A 15502-nucleotide genomic window follows, 5' to 3' on the forward strand; every position below is an offset into this window, starting at 1 on the left:
TCAGGTCTTGTTTCTGCCGCGTATGTCACGTATTGCAGTGATTCCCAACCTGGGGGCGATCGCCCCCGGGGGACGGTTTGAGATATTCAGGGGGGCGATAGAGCGAAGGGGGCCATATGGGGGGCGACAGAGAAAAGGGGGCGATAAGGGGGGCGTTTAGCATCCGGAAAACGAGAAATGGGTAATTGAGAAAAATAAGAATAGAGAAAAAAATACAATACTTTCGATCGGATATCCATAGCATAATAAAAAGTAAATATATGTATACCAATGCAGGTAATAATAACACAAACATCTTATCTAGTCACAGATCTTATCTTATTATTATTAGTCACAATGTTAGAATTCGGACAGAGACGACGACGCGTGGCAATATAATTATTTATTGAGAATTGCGAGATAGTGTTTTTATTCTTTGCCTTCTCAATAAGTTGTAATTAATTATTCTTTTGTTTTGCTCTCAAAATGTCAGCACCTAAAAAAAAAGTGCCGGCAGTACTCAACGGAGTATTTGAAATATGGATTCATTGAATTGCCAAGGAATAAGAATCTACCATTGTGTCTCATTTGTGCAAAATCTTTGTCAAACGAATCCATGAAGCCGCCTCGTCTTATGGATCACTTGAAGAGGATTCATTCAGATAAGTCAGACAGACCCGTCCAATATTTTGCGGTGAGTAAAAGTCTTTTGTTTGTAGGATGTATTTTTTCTATGTACAGTTACAATCATTGAATAGTTTACAGACTTACGTATTTAGGAGCCTATTTTTTAAATTTTTACCCCGTTTAAACGCACCTTTTACGTCAAAAGTATTGCAATGTAAAAATTAAAGTGTAAACTATTTAGTGATCGTAACTGTATCTAGGTATCAACATATTATAATTATTTTTACTTTCTATTACCAAAAGTCAGACTGAAAGAAAACCTTTTTTAAACTTTATTACCATTACTTATAATAATTAAAGTGAATGTGTATTTCTTTCGTTTACAGGAGCTCAAGGCAAAGTATGAAAGGCGAGTTACTGTTGGGTCATTGATTGCAAAAGCTACCAAGAAAACCGACAAGGGTTTACTTGCTTCCTACAAGGTATCATTCTTAATAGCAAAAAGTGGCAAGCCGCACACAATTGGAGAACTCATCCTTCCAGCTGTCAACGAGATAGTTGATACTATGTTGGGACCCAGTCAGGCCAGCCAAATAACAGATGCAGTTCCTCTCAGCAATAATACTGTCTCCAGAAGGATTGATGAAATGGGAGCGAATGTCGAAGATGTTCTCTGCAACAAATTGAAAAGCAGAGAGTTTACTGTGCAACTTGACGAGAGTACCCTGAGTGACAGAACAGCTTTGCTCCAATATGTCCAATTCATTGACGACAATGGAGAAATGGCCGAGGAAATGCTATTTGTTAGAAGTCTGATTACTGATACAAAAAGATCTTCCATATTTGAGGTCATTAAGAGATTTTTTGAGGAAAAAGAGATTCCCTTATTAAATATGATCGCCTGTGCTACTGACGGTGCAGCAGCAATGACAGGACGCCATTGGGGATTTATTGCACATCTGAAACAAGCAGTACCTGGAATTTTCTGTGTTCACTGCATCATTCACAGAGAGCATTTGGCTGTCAAGAATTTGAGTGGGAGGTTGCACGATTCTCTTCGACTTGTCATAGATGCGGTAAATCAAATTAAAGCAAAACCAAAGAATGATCGAATATTTCGTACACTTTGTGAAGAAAATGATGAGATATTTAATACATTGCTACTACATACGGAAGTCCGCTGGCTTTCTAAAGGCAATTGCTTAAGGCGGTTCTTCAGTCTCATGAATACTGTTATTGAATTTCTTAATAATACTGACCCAACACTGAGTACAGAACTACAAGAGAAGCGAAATGACATCGCTTACTTATCAGATATTTTTCAAAAATTAAATGAAATGAACCTGCAACTACAGGGGAAGAACATAAATATGGCCAAAGCGAAGGGAGTAGTCGGAGCATTCATTGACAAACTATCTATTTTTGAAGAAAATATGCAGAGAAGAGAGAGAAGAAAATATGCAAGATCTGCAGTCCCGATTCCCAAGATTTGACTAGTCTGAAAGTGCCAACTTGGTTTATCAATCCTTTCAGCGTGGAAGTTTCAACGGTATGTTCTTCTCTTCAACAAAACTTGATTGATTTGAGACATGATGTTGAAATTGAAAGTTTGTTTCGGAAGTGTGGGTACGAAAGATTTTGGCCGCGGATAAAAGAAGTGTATCCAATCTTGTGGAATGCAATCAAATTATTATTATTGGCATTCCCCACAACATATCTAGTGGAGAAAGGTTTTAGTTCTGTGTGTATATTGAAAAACAGACAAAGAAATAGGCTCGAACTAACAGAAAGAGGGGATTTGAGGTTGGTATTAACCAACATTGAGCCAGACATAAAGAAATTATGTGAGGGACACCACTCCCAAGGAAGCCATTAACAATTCTTTTACACACATATAACCATTTATCATTTTACGAAATGTAAAAATAAATAAATATGGATACTTATCTTTTGTATAGATTCATTATTTGTTTCAATTTAATTGGGGGGGGGGGCGATTGTAGGATTCATAACTGGTGAAACCTGTCTAAGGGGGCGATCATGGGAAAAAGGTTGGGAACCACTGACGTATTGTGCCGTCGACATATTGTGAACGGTGAAGTCATCAATAATTTGCGATATGCGGACGATACAGTACTCTAGCTTCTAGTCAAGAATATCTGCAAACACTACTTGATAGTGTCGTTGAGAGTTGTAGGGAGGCAGGTCTGGATCTGAACATACGGAAAACCAAAATACTCGTAATAAGTAAACAACAGCATATAAAACCGTCTATATATGTAAATAACACCAAACTTGAGCAAGTTGAAAAAATCATTTACCTTGGACAGCAATTAAATTGTAACGCAGAAAGTCATGGCGAAATTAGATCTAGGATAGAGCAGGCTAGAGCGGCTTTTAGAAGGATGTCCAAGGTGTTATGTAACACAAACCTAAAATTGGCACTGAGGATCCGCCCACTTCGCTGCTATATGTTATCGGTCTTATCTTAAGGTGTCGAGTCCTGGACTGTGAAGGCCAGGCTGTTGAGGCTTTCGAAATGTGGTGCTATAGAAGAATTTTAAAAGTTTCCTGGGTGGAGAAGATTCAAAACTCCACAATACTAGAACGTCTCAGCAAGACTATAAGATCATAAAAAGCATCAAGCAGAGAAAGCTGGAGTATTTCGGACATGTAATGAGAGGTTCCAAATGTAGGTTGCTACAAAATATTACGCAAGGAAAAATAGCAGGCAAACTCAGTCCAGGACGAAGAAGAATCTCATGGTTGAAGAACTTGCGAGATTAGTATGGTGTTGATACAAGCATGCTATTTAGGGTGGCATCTTTATTGTGTTACCATGAATAAATATATTTATATTCTCTTATTTCTTTATTTTTATTTATTTCATTAAAAAAAATTTTTGTTATCTTTTTCATCTATTAATGTTTCGTATTTTGAGAACGATTTCCGTGAAGTGAAAGTGAAAAGGGAAACGTCAAAAATAAACTTATTTTAAATTTATATTGTAGCTTATTCCCAATAAAAATAGTATATTGATGACTTGAAATAAATTTAAGATACAGAACATAAACAAACTCATTTCCTCCAGCATTTCCTTCATAAATTTAGCAGGTATTTCTTCATTTATTTTTATTAAAGTAAAGCTCATGACAATAATCATAAATACGTCTTTTTTAATATAATGTAATCCATTGTTTATAATAATTAACAATGCACAGCGTGTAATGAATAGTAACGTTGGCGAATTAAAAAAAAAATGTTACCGAGTCAGCAGCCGTTAACCTCGTTTATTCGTATCATAGTTAAATGTGATTTTTATTGTTAGGAAAACATAAGCATTAGCACGCTTATGATAATCAACTTTTTATATTACTGAATTTACTTTTAGTATCAGATCGTTTTTCGTCTAGGCGCCAGAGGGGGTGGAGTATGCATTTTTATGTCCCTTCGGTCCTTTGTATTTTGAGAACGATGTCCGAAGGGGAAATTGAAACGTCAATAAGCGTACTTTAACCTTTAATTGTGGCTTATTCCCAATAAAATAGTGGTAGTAGTAGGGTGTTTTATTTAAAATAAGTACGTTATTACAGCTTGAATGTGCCATTAAACAATATAATATTTTGATCACCTTATAAAAAATTTTGCTATAATATACATCTGTTTAAATATGACATAATGACATATAGTCTATCATTAAGATCCAAGAAAAAATTTGTTTCCAATTCTTAAATTCGTGGACATTTAATTTTTTCTAAAACCTTACATTTTTAGAAAAATCGAAATAAACCAAAACACCCTGTATGTAGATATAGGGAACCCTTATAAAAGTGTATCTTATTTTTTACGGACAATTCAAAAATGTCTTCCATAGGAAAAAATATAACTTTGTAATACCACACTTTTTTGGAGCACCCTGTATAATTAACATTATTTTTAAATTGTAGTGTTAATAGTCCTGTATATATCTATGAAGAAAAAAACTTAAGATATTAAGTAGTTTTTCGTACAGACACCGAGGCGTATAGGATGGGCCACCCTGCTTATTATTTTTCTTATTTAATTTTTAATGAAGGTATAATATTTACGCCACTGTTTAGGGTAATGACTTAACTTTTGTTTCTTTAAGAAACAATCGTTGAAAAACGACAAAGATTATAACAACTCAGGACCAGGAAACAACTCTCTTGCGAAACCCATTTACCATCGAAGAGCTCAAAAATAGCATGGACTGTATGAAAAATGGAAAATCACCTGGGGTGGACGAAATCCTAACAAAGCAGATAAAACACCTCGGGCAAAAAGCGAGACAATGGGAATGGGTGCTCGATCTATTTAACATCTGTCGCTCTACCTACCAGATTCCAAAACTGTGGCGTAAATCAAAAGTAGTAGCCCTTCTGAAACCTGGGAAAGACCCTGAACTACTGAGTAGCTAACGTCCGATATCTCTGATATGCCATTTGTATAAATTGTATTAACACCTCATTTTAAACCGCATCCAGGAAAAATTAGATGCAAAACATCCCACAACAAGCAGGCTTCAGACCAGGTAAATCATGCACAGGCCAAATGCTGAACCGAACAGAATACATAGAGGAGGGATTTGAGCAGAAAGAGATAGTGGGAGTAGCCTTGATGGGCCTCACAGCGGCCTATGATACGATAAACCACAGAACCTTGCTAACTAAGATCTATAACACTGTGCTTGACTATGACCTGGTAAATATCATTAGATCACTGTTGTGTAATAGACGTTTCTACGTTATGCTAAATGGAAAGAAGAGCAGATGGAGAACCCAAAAAAATGGCCTACCTCAAGGAACCATTCTGGCGCCGTTCTTATTTAACATCTACACCAACGACCAACCAATGCACCCTCAGACTGAGAGTTTTGTCTACGCTGACGACCTTGGTATAGCCGTAAAGGGGAAAACACTCACACAAGTATAGTCGACAATGGAAGAGGCTTTAAACATGATGTCAACTTACTACAAACAAAACTCATTAAAGCCAAACCCTACTAAAACCCAACTATGTTCATTCCATCTCAACAACCAACTGGAGCATGTAAAACTGAATGTATCTTGGGAGAGACAACGCTTGAAACATACTGATAGGCCCAAATATCTTGGAGTAATACTAGACCGGTCACTAACGTATAAATTTCACTGTCAGAGCACAAGACAAAAGGTTTCTACGAGAAACAACCTTCTTCGGAAACTTGTAGGGAGCAAGTGGGGTGCAAACCCCCAGGTCCTGAAGACAACAGTTGAGGCCTTATGTTTCTCAACAGGGGAATATGCTTGTCCCGTCTGGAGTAGATCTAGACACGCCCAACAAGTCACCATGGCGTTAAATGAAACATGTAGAATAATTACCGGTTGTATGAAGCCTGGCTGGATTCGCATCACCAGACGACCGTAGATGCGCCTCACAATATGTGGAGAAGTTCAGGCAAACTTTCGATGAAAGGCACCAATTATACGGGTTTGACGAACCGCCAGGAATCAGCCGACTTAAATCAAGGAAAAGGTTTATGAGAAATGTCAGCGTCGAACCACCCGAACTCTTCCCCCTACATCCAGAACGACCTAATGGAATGAACCTGGACTGGAGAACCTGGCGGAAACTCAATCGCATACGCACAGCTGTTGCCCCTGAAGGCAATGAGGAATGGCAAAGACGCTTCAGAGTCAACTTCCATCGTGAATTGAATACTAAGATGTGAGGAGAGGAAGGGATATAATGTGTCTTTACCATGGAGCCAAATGACAAATATGTCATCAAAGTAAAGTAACCAGCAAGGGGGTTTGATATTTGATGAGTACAAGGCTGTTGTTTCGAAATATTTCATGTAGATATCAGCTATTTCGGGAGAGAGGGGGATCCCATTGTATTAATTTTTTATATAGATTTTGAAAAGAGTTGAAGATAAAGAACATCCTTGTCTCAAGCCTTTTTTGTTAGGAAATGCTTCTGAAATTTCATTCTCCATTTTAAGATATATCAGCACGGAATCCACTCTGATCTTCTATTTCTTCATATTGGTTTTCGAATCATCTTCTGGAAGATCCAATCTTCTGGAAAATGTTGTTGTTTGTTCAGACATTTTTTAAAGATATTCGCTAACAATTCTATTTCCAGGTCGTGTGGCTTTCCCGATTTTCATTTGCTTTAAGGTTCATCTTATCTCGTCAGCACTGATTGCTTCTACTTCGTTTTTGTCTATTGAATCTGTTCTGAAGTCTCTATAATTAATTTGCAATGTGGTCCTGAACCTCATTAAATGGGGCATCAAGACAGACAGCGACGCACTTTGTGAATGTGGGGAAATACATAACGTGGAGCACCTGAGAGTATGCAGACTTTGCCCATCACAGTGCACCCTCGATGACAGATACGAATAAGTAATGTAAGTTTTGCTTCTTTGACGGAAGAATTATTTCGCGCAGCAACCAATAAAAAAATATTTCGGCAAATTGTAAAAGTGATAAGAAGAAGAAAACCTTCAAATCTGTATTTCTTCTACCCACCGGTATATTTTCGAGTATGACCTAATGTATGTCTTTAAAGCGATACTGTAAAAGAGACAATAATAAACCAATTAAAGGAACGTGTCTTTGACGAGGGCGCCTTACTTTTACGACACCAAATCCATCCGCTGATGCAGCGGTACAAACACACATACACGTCTTCTTAACGCTCATAAAGATTATTTTTCATAAATACACTCTATGTACATCCTTTGTTATAAAGTTTTATGAACCTAAAAGCCGTTGATGAAGTTTATCTCGAACGAGACGTTGTGTGTCTATGAATTACGACATTCGAAGCAATTTCGAAACTTTTCAACAATTTTTAAATCCACGTGTCAGTGGAATGGATAAGGATAGTACAGGAACGGATCTTTCTATTTTCATTTAGGTTTATTATCCATTTTTTAGATCAACGTAAAAAAACTGTGACAAAAAGAAATAACAAAAAAATGTGAAGAAATAAAATGGGGTGTATGAAGCATGGAAGTTTACAGGAAACCTCAGAAAAGAACACAAAAGAACAGGAAGATTAAACCCCATAAGGATGTCAGGATGGGAAAAATATTACAAATCCCTATTGAAGGAAGCAAGATTATATTGCTAAATAAATTATAGAGACTTCAGAACAGATTCAATAGACAAAACGAAGTAAAAGCAATCAGTGCTGACGAGATAAGATGAACCTTAAAGCAAATGAAAATCGGGAAAGCCACACGACCTGGAAACAGAATTGTTAGCGAATATCTTTAAAAAATGTCTAAACAAACAACAAAATTTTCCAGAAGATTGGATCTTCCAGAAGATGACTCGAAAACCAATATGAAGAAATAGAAGATCAGAGTGGATTTCGTGCTGGTAGATCTTGCGTTGATAATATATCTTAAAATGGAGAATGAAATTTCAGAAGCATTTCCTATCAATAAAGGCTTGAGACAAGGATGTTATTTATCTCCAACTCTTTTCAAAATCTATATAAAAAATTAATCTAATGGGATCCCCCTCTCTCCCGAAATAGCTGATATCTACATGAAATATTTCGAAACAACAGCCCTGTACTCACCAAATATCAAACCCACTTGTTGGTTACTTATACACTACATATTTGTCATTTGGCTCCATGGTAAAGACACTTTATATCCCTTCCTCTCCTCACATCTTAGTATTCAATCCACGATGGAATTGAGTCTGAAGCGTCTTTGCCATTCCTTGATGTTCTTATTCAGAAACACCCATCTCATAGTTTTTATTATTCGGTGTACCGGAAACCCACTCATACAAACTGTTATCTAATGCCCAGTCACATCAATTCAGTTATCAACACTCTTGTTTTCCGTTCGATAAGACTTAGCGACGAATTAAAGATCATCCGAAATCAATTCAATAAGGCAAACACTCTTACAAAACAGCTACCACAAAACCCAAATCAATAGCAGTATTTAAAAACGTTTAAACCCTATTCGATCCAAAAAGAATTCTTGTCGTCTTCTTCTTCTTAACATGCCATACACCAAAGTGTGTAGGCGACTATCTCATTACTAGAATTCTGTTCTTGGCGGCGTGACACAGCTCGCCTGTATTGTGTATTCCTGTCCATTATTTAATATTCCTTAACCAGGATAATTGTTTGCGGCCGGCTCCTCTCCTACCTTCGATCTTCCCTTGTAGGATTAACTGTGGTATTTCATATTTTGCTCCTCTCAATATGTGCCCAAGGCTCATTCAAATTTAAAGAGTTCTCTTTCCAAGCCGGCTCTCTTAAGGACGTCATCGTTTCGAACTCTATCCACCCAAGGTATGCGCATCATTCTTCTCAATGACCACAATTCAAATGCTTCAAGTTTGTTGATAGATGTTTTTTTCAAAGTCCACGTTTCCATGCCATAAAACAAGATGGACCATATGTAGCACTTGACCATTCTGTAGCGTATTTCGAAATTTAGGTTTTGATTACATAGGAGCGGTCTGAATTTCACAAAAGCTTGTCTTGCCATTTGTATTCGGGTTTTTATCTCTTGTGGATCCGATTGGTCATTGATTGTGATGCCAAGGTATTTAAAAGTTTTCACGCGTTTTAGGCGATCGTCACGTATGCATATTATCGGGTTTTCTTGTCGTCTAATGAACCCAAAACCTTTCTACCTTTTATCAAAGGTGTTATTGACAAGGACAATAGAGTTCATAACCCTCTAAACATGAAAATCACCTTCACTACTCATTGAAAGCTGTCCAATCTCGTCAGATCCGCAAAATACCAAATCTCTAGTGAAGACCATGGTGTCTACGAGATACCTTGTTCCAGTTGCCCACGAACATACATAGGACAGACAAACCGACGAATCCACAACCGTATTTACAAACATTCTATATATGTAAAACATTCCACTACTTCAGACCTAGCCCAATATCATGTTCAGACAGGTCACAATATAGATTTCGCAAAAGCAAAAACCATCCTATCCGCTCCTTAAAATCGAGTATTCCTTGGTTGTAATTTGCAAGTACTTGTTGATTGTATTGTCATTTATCTGATTTTTGTTCCAGATATTGTTGGTAAAGGTCTATTAAAATTTTTTCTAGATCTATTCTAGTTCGTATTCGTCATCTTATTCAACGGATAAATTATTTAATGTATTATCTAAATATTAATTTTATTACTCGTAATTTTATTCGCCATAAATTATTTTTTTAAAAGATTTTTATAGCTATTTGTGCAGTTGCATTTGTCATAAATAAAATTGTATTTAAAAATTCCTCTGTTTAACGATGAATTATAAAAGTTTTACAACTTTTGCAAATTGATAATGCTTTTTAATCCCCATTTATGCTTTACAACGGCTATATACGTTATATAATCCTACGATAAACAAGATTTATTGTTAATAAACGGATGATAATATGAAATATTTTAAAGTAAGGTATATAACTTATATAAAACTAAGAATTCTATCAAAGTTTGGGTCTTACGAAATAATTTTTCGATTGTCGGTTCCAATAAAATTTAATTAAACTTTATTTGGTATTGAGGAAGAGAGAAAGGGAGGAAGAATCATTGTTAAGTGTTCTAAAATTCAATTACTACGATAGTACATTTGAAAATGTTTGATAGCACCAATTTTATTGCACTTGAGATAAAACTCAATATAACATCATAAAACAGTGACAAAGATTTTCTAAAATTTTTAAACATACCAATTTATTTCAATTCTTGTCTTCAATTTTGTAATTATTTTAATCAAAACATGATATAGGTACGCAATCTCTATAGATACAAAATATTTACAATTTCCAACAAGGAGAGGGTCTATTTATAAGCCCTGAACTTTCTTAGAAAGGATTAAAATTTCCAAGCGACGGAACGTGTTTTGCAGATAGTGAATCATTTTAGTTAAGATTAACATGTTGTGTTTGTAAAGTTCTGTGATTATAACTCGTAGAATTGTTATAATTGGTTTCAAATGAGTGTAGAGTAATAAATCATGAAGTGTCATAAAATTTGCCTGAATTTCGGTGTCGTCATGGGCGTAGGCAAATGGACGGATGTCAACTTCGTCGTCAAAAATTGATGTACCTCAAAATATCATATTTTGGATATTTTGTGATAACCAATTTTATTTAATTTTTCGATTAACTTATTCTTCAAACTCGTATTCCATTATATGGTCATTAAAGCTAATTACATTTTTATTTATAAAAACAAATTCATTTCCTTACTGAACGAATAAAAGCATTAGAAGAAACTGATAAGGGTATGACGCACCTCCTAATATTACTAAGAACTAAAATAAATCAACATGAAGACTAATAACGCGTAATGAGGTTTTACTTACACTTTCATTATAATCCCTCTTTTATTTTATTATTATCATTCGACATTCGACATTCGAGTTAGTAATTGTTACTACACCAATTAAACGTACAGTAAAATTGTGATATAGAAATAGTGAAAAAGTTATAAAATGGCGACATTTACTCCAAAGAAAAGAGGTGTAAAAAATTCTCCGCTATCTGTTAGTGAAAAAGTTATAATTTTAAATGTATATGATTGCATAAAACACGATCACCCTAGTTTGTCTGTGCAAGAAAGTGTTGAGAGATGTGCCCGAATGACTGGAATTGGACAGTCCACGATTTTTAAATTATTGCGAGAAAGAAAGATATCAGGCCAGTTAAGTCCATGCAAGAGAAAATCAGGAAGACCAATAAAAATCTTAGGTGAAGACACTTGTTACATTTTATATTTTTTTAATAACACTGTTCTGCTGTATTACATTTTTATTTCCTTTAATATGATTTTTAAGAATGCATATTCTTTTGTCAATTAACCCACTAGCGCGCCTCTGGCTCAGTGTTTATCTGTCGATAACAATGGACTAATCCCTTAAAACAGGGTGATACCTACCTGCTCTTTATGAGACGACAGAATTTTGCAATGCGGAAGGAATTTATTGACGGATTATTGACGGATTACCCTGTAGCGCTTTTGAATACTTCATGAGATTTTATTACTCTACACTCATTAGAAATAGATTATAGTTCTATAATAAAAATCAATATTAAGAAGTGAACTTGTGTGTTAAAATGTCACAAACGTGTAATTTTGCTCCTATGAAATTAAAATGTCATTCAAACGTGCCAATGAAAACTGTAATGTCAAATGTATGATCCGAGTTGGAGAAAAAACTATTTATAGACTTTTAAGGCACCAAAATAGTATCAAAAGCAGATCTTCCTGTAGCACTGATGGACTATTTATAAAAATTTTCCTAAATCTCCCAAAAGATGGGTTAGAAGTCTTGGTCCACTAATTAACCATTCCTTTGAAAAAGGTGTATTTCCAGAGTGCCTAAAGACAGCCATTATTATTCCTCTTCATAAGGGTGGTGAAAAATCTAATGTCTGCATCTATAGATATACTCGGTTCGCTATTCTCAGTCCGAACTTTCTAGTGAATTTAGTAATTATTTTTTTGCGAAGATAGTTACTTTTTGACAGACTAAAAGTGGCTGGAAATTATAGTTTATTTTTATGAACGAGAGAGTAATTAGCATAATTTTAACTGGTAGCTCCGACCACTCCATGGACGTGCTCAAGATTAATTGAAAAATTACTTTGAATAATTGTAAAAAATAAATGAATTATTTCAGTGTTATAAAGTGTTATGTGTATGTAAACAAAAGTGACCTCTTTTATCACACACTATATTAGAACTGACTGGCCTACATTAAAAATGGTTTTAAAAAATTCACATTTTTTTTAATTTTTAAAAATTACAAAAGAGAAAAAGAGTTTTTAAAACCGTCTAAGGTATGTTAAATAGATGAATAAAAATATTAATATAAAACTTACAGCTACTTGTTACAAATCCAAATCAGATTCAGAAGATGAACTTTCAGAACCAAGATTTATAATAACTGGCTCGATCATTTTATCAGTAATATTGTCCAGCTTCCACATTTTTTTCCTCTTCTTTAATAGTGTGATTTACTGCCTTTTCCCAGTTTTCAGGTTTTACATTATTTACGGCCTCCAAAAACAACTGTTTAACATCATGAATTTTAAAAGTGGTATTTTTTCTTGAAACTTCACTCTTTATCTGTGCCCATACCAGTTCAATCGGGTTTAATTCACAATGATATGGTGGGGATCTAAGTACTGTCATTCCTCGATTTTTGGCAATTTCATAAATTTCAACACGAATAAAGTTCCTTTCTTATAGATCCGGGATGGTACGTAATATTTTTTGAACTCAGCCAATTCTGCAAGTCTTTTTTTAACCACTTGGTTGTGGGCAGTTCTTCTATAAGTCTGGAGTGATAACTTGCATTATCCATTACTATTACACAGTTCTTAGGAAGAAGATCTATCATTTGTTCGAACCATTCTTGAAAGACATCAGTGTTCATGTCTTCATGGTAGTCACCGGTACGAGTTGATTCAAAAGTTAATAAACCACCTTCAACAAAACCGTCTGAACTGCCAATGTGTACTATTATCAGCCTGCGTCCCTTTCCTGATGGTGGGTTTAAACCAGTAGATAAGTTATTTACAAAAGCGTGCCTTTGACTTATAACAGTTTCATCCTGCCAAAATTTATTTGGTGTATGACCCTCGTTGATCCATGTTTCATCAAGATAAAATATTTTTCTTTTTTGGTTTCTCATTTCCTTTATGGTTCTTAGAAAATGTCTTCTCCATATGACAATATCGCTTCTTTCTAATAAAATAGACTTTCTGGGATTCTTTTTCCAGCGGAAGCCTATTTCTTTTAAAAGTTTCCATAACGTACTTCGACTCATTTCTGGGTAATCCTTATCATCTCGAACTGAGACAAGAACTTTATCCAATGTTGGAAATTCTTGTCTAAAGAAGAATTCATGCACTTTCCGTCGAAGTCCTTCTTTAAAATGATATTCTATTTGAAATTTTGGTTTCCCTGGAGCATTACGTGGCATTTGAAAACTACCACATTTCTCTTCTTTAATAACTCTGTAAATCGTAGATTTCCCAACACCAAGTCTACTGCTAACTAACTCAACGGTCTCATCAACACTTTCACATAAACGTTTGTGTGTAAATGATTTAAAACAATTAAATATTAATGTTTTTTCATTAACTGTTAGAGGACCAATTTTTCGGCGTTTACACGGCACTTCCAAATTTTCCATAACACTAGTATACACAATAAACTGCACCTTGCAACTGAAGTACCTACTTTTAGTGAACTGTTAAGAATTTTGAATACGCCACTTGGACCTTCCTACAAAATGGAAAAACCCACTATCACATTTTCTGTGGAATAAGTTTAGAAGGTAATTATCTAGTCAATTACTGTCGTAGATTCCTGGAATTAAAGAATTAAATGTTTGATTGTTGAAACCCTTACTTCGTGGAATGCACTCATTTCAGATAAAATAAAACGTTTTATTTTATCTAAAGAATTAAACTTTATTTTGCAAATAGGTAGGTACTTATTAAACTTTTATTGGTTATATATAACCAATAAAATAAACATCTTATATTTCTTGCAAATTCATTAGTACCTGTTAACCTCCATCACTCCGACACTGGCAACCTTATTTAGGGATTAGTAACCCTCACAACTATTGTATTCTATTCTGCTCCAACCTTTATACCTGGTGGTCATACTCAATTTAAAATTGTTTTCCCATATACTTCTGTAAACTTGTTGACATATATCTGTTTTTCATTGAGTCACCCGTATCAACAGTTTAGGGATTTGCATACATAATTTATTGTTTTATTACTCTCTCATACATAAAAATACACTATACTATACAACCAAGCACAGCACACGTACTCATAGCCAATATTAATAGTAAACAAACTAAATAGTAAATAAAATAGAACTTTGCGAATTACCGACAATCAATATTTATTTATCTGCACCATATAATAAATAGTTATGTTAAATTATAACAACTAAAATATATTTTTTAAATATATACTACCCAAAATTTTATGGGTTTAGTATACACTTCCACTATTTAAAATAATTCTTCTTTTTTTTAAGAAAGAAGTCTGCAATAGTAGGATACTTGAGCTATTAATACTGAGAAGTAGGAATTGTTGTGTTGTAGGTTTCCGACAATGAATCTGTCAAAATATGCCCGAGCTAAGCGAATGGAGTATATATACTATCGGCCCTATCCAAAATGATTGAGAGATTTATAAAAGCCTGACTTATGTGCTTTCTCGTTGAAAACATCATTTTATCACAAAATATTGTACAATTTTCAATGACAATAAGGTATATTTCTATTCTATTCTATAAAAAAAGATTCCTACTTTGTATAACCTTATAGTAGACATTAACGAAGACGAATCTTTGCCAAATATTAAGAGATAAATTTTGGAAAACGTTACATGAATTAGGATTCGTTTATGAGAATTACAATAGAAAATCTGCGCTCATAGAGAAAGAAGAAATTATTTGTTGGAGGAGGCAATATTTAAGGGAAATTTGAAAATTGAGGAGAGATTTTCTTATTATTATAGGAGAGAGGATATTTTAGATGATATCTAGAACATTCTAGCTTTTTAATATTTCTTCTGTTTCGCCAAGGGACTTTTTCTATATGGAATAAATCCTGGAATAAATACGGAATTGTCGTAACCACATTAACTGTACAAAATGGTCATTATCTATATGAATATACGAAGAGTAGGAAAGAAGAATGGTTATTTAACGAGTAACGAGTAACAAGTGGCAGAAGAGGACCGGGACGCCGTCGTATCTCGTGGTTGAAAAATCTCCGACAATGGTTTGGGATGACCTCAGCGGAGCTGTTTCGCAGAGCAGTCAACAAAACCATGATAGCCTTGATGATCGCCAACAT

The 15502-nt window shown here is 34.8% G+C and overlaps 1 protein-coding gene across 1 annotated transcript in view; it reads left to right on the top strand.

Moving 5' to 3' along the window:
• Window positions 1-595: 595 nt before the first annotated feature.
• The window catches only part of LOC140448256 (zinc finger MYM-type protein 6-like), a 32334-nt gene continuing 17427 nt past the window's right edge, over window positions 596-15502 (top strand). Inside the window, exons 1-2 of the mRNA XM_072541360.1 lie at window positions 596-673; window positions 993-1682. Of these exons, the coding sequence (XP_072397461.1) occupies window positions 596-673; window positions 993-1682 (768 nt within the window). The remainder of the gene's footprint in view (window positions 674-992; window positions 1683-15502) is intronic.

This window comes from Diabrotica undecimpunctata, chromosome 8 (genome assembly GCF_040954645.1).
Source record: "Diabrotica undecimpunctata isolate CICGRU chromosome 8, icDiaUnde3, whole genome shotgun sequence".
Classification (NCBI taxonomy): Eukaryota; Metazoa; Arthropoda; class Insecta; order Coleoptera; family Chrysomelidae; genus Diabrotica; species Diabrotica undecimpunctata.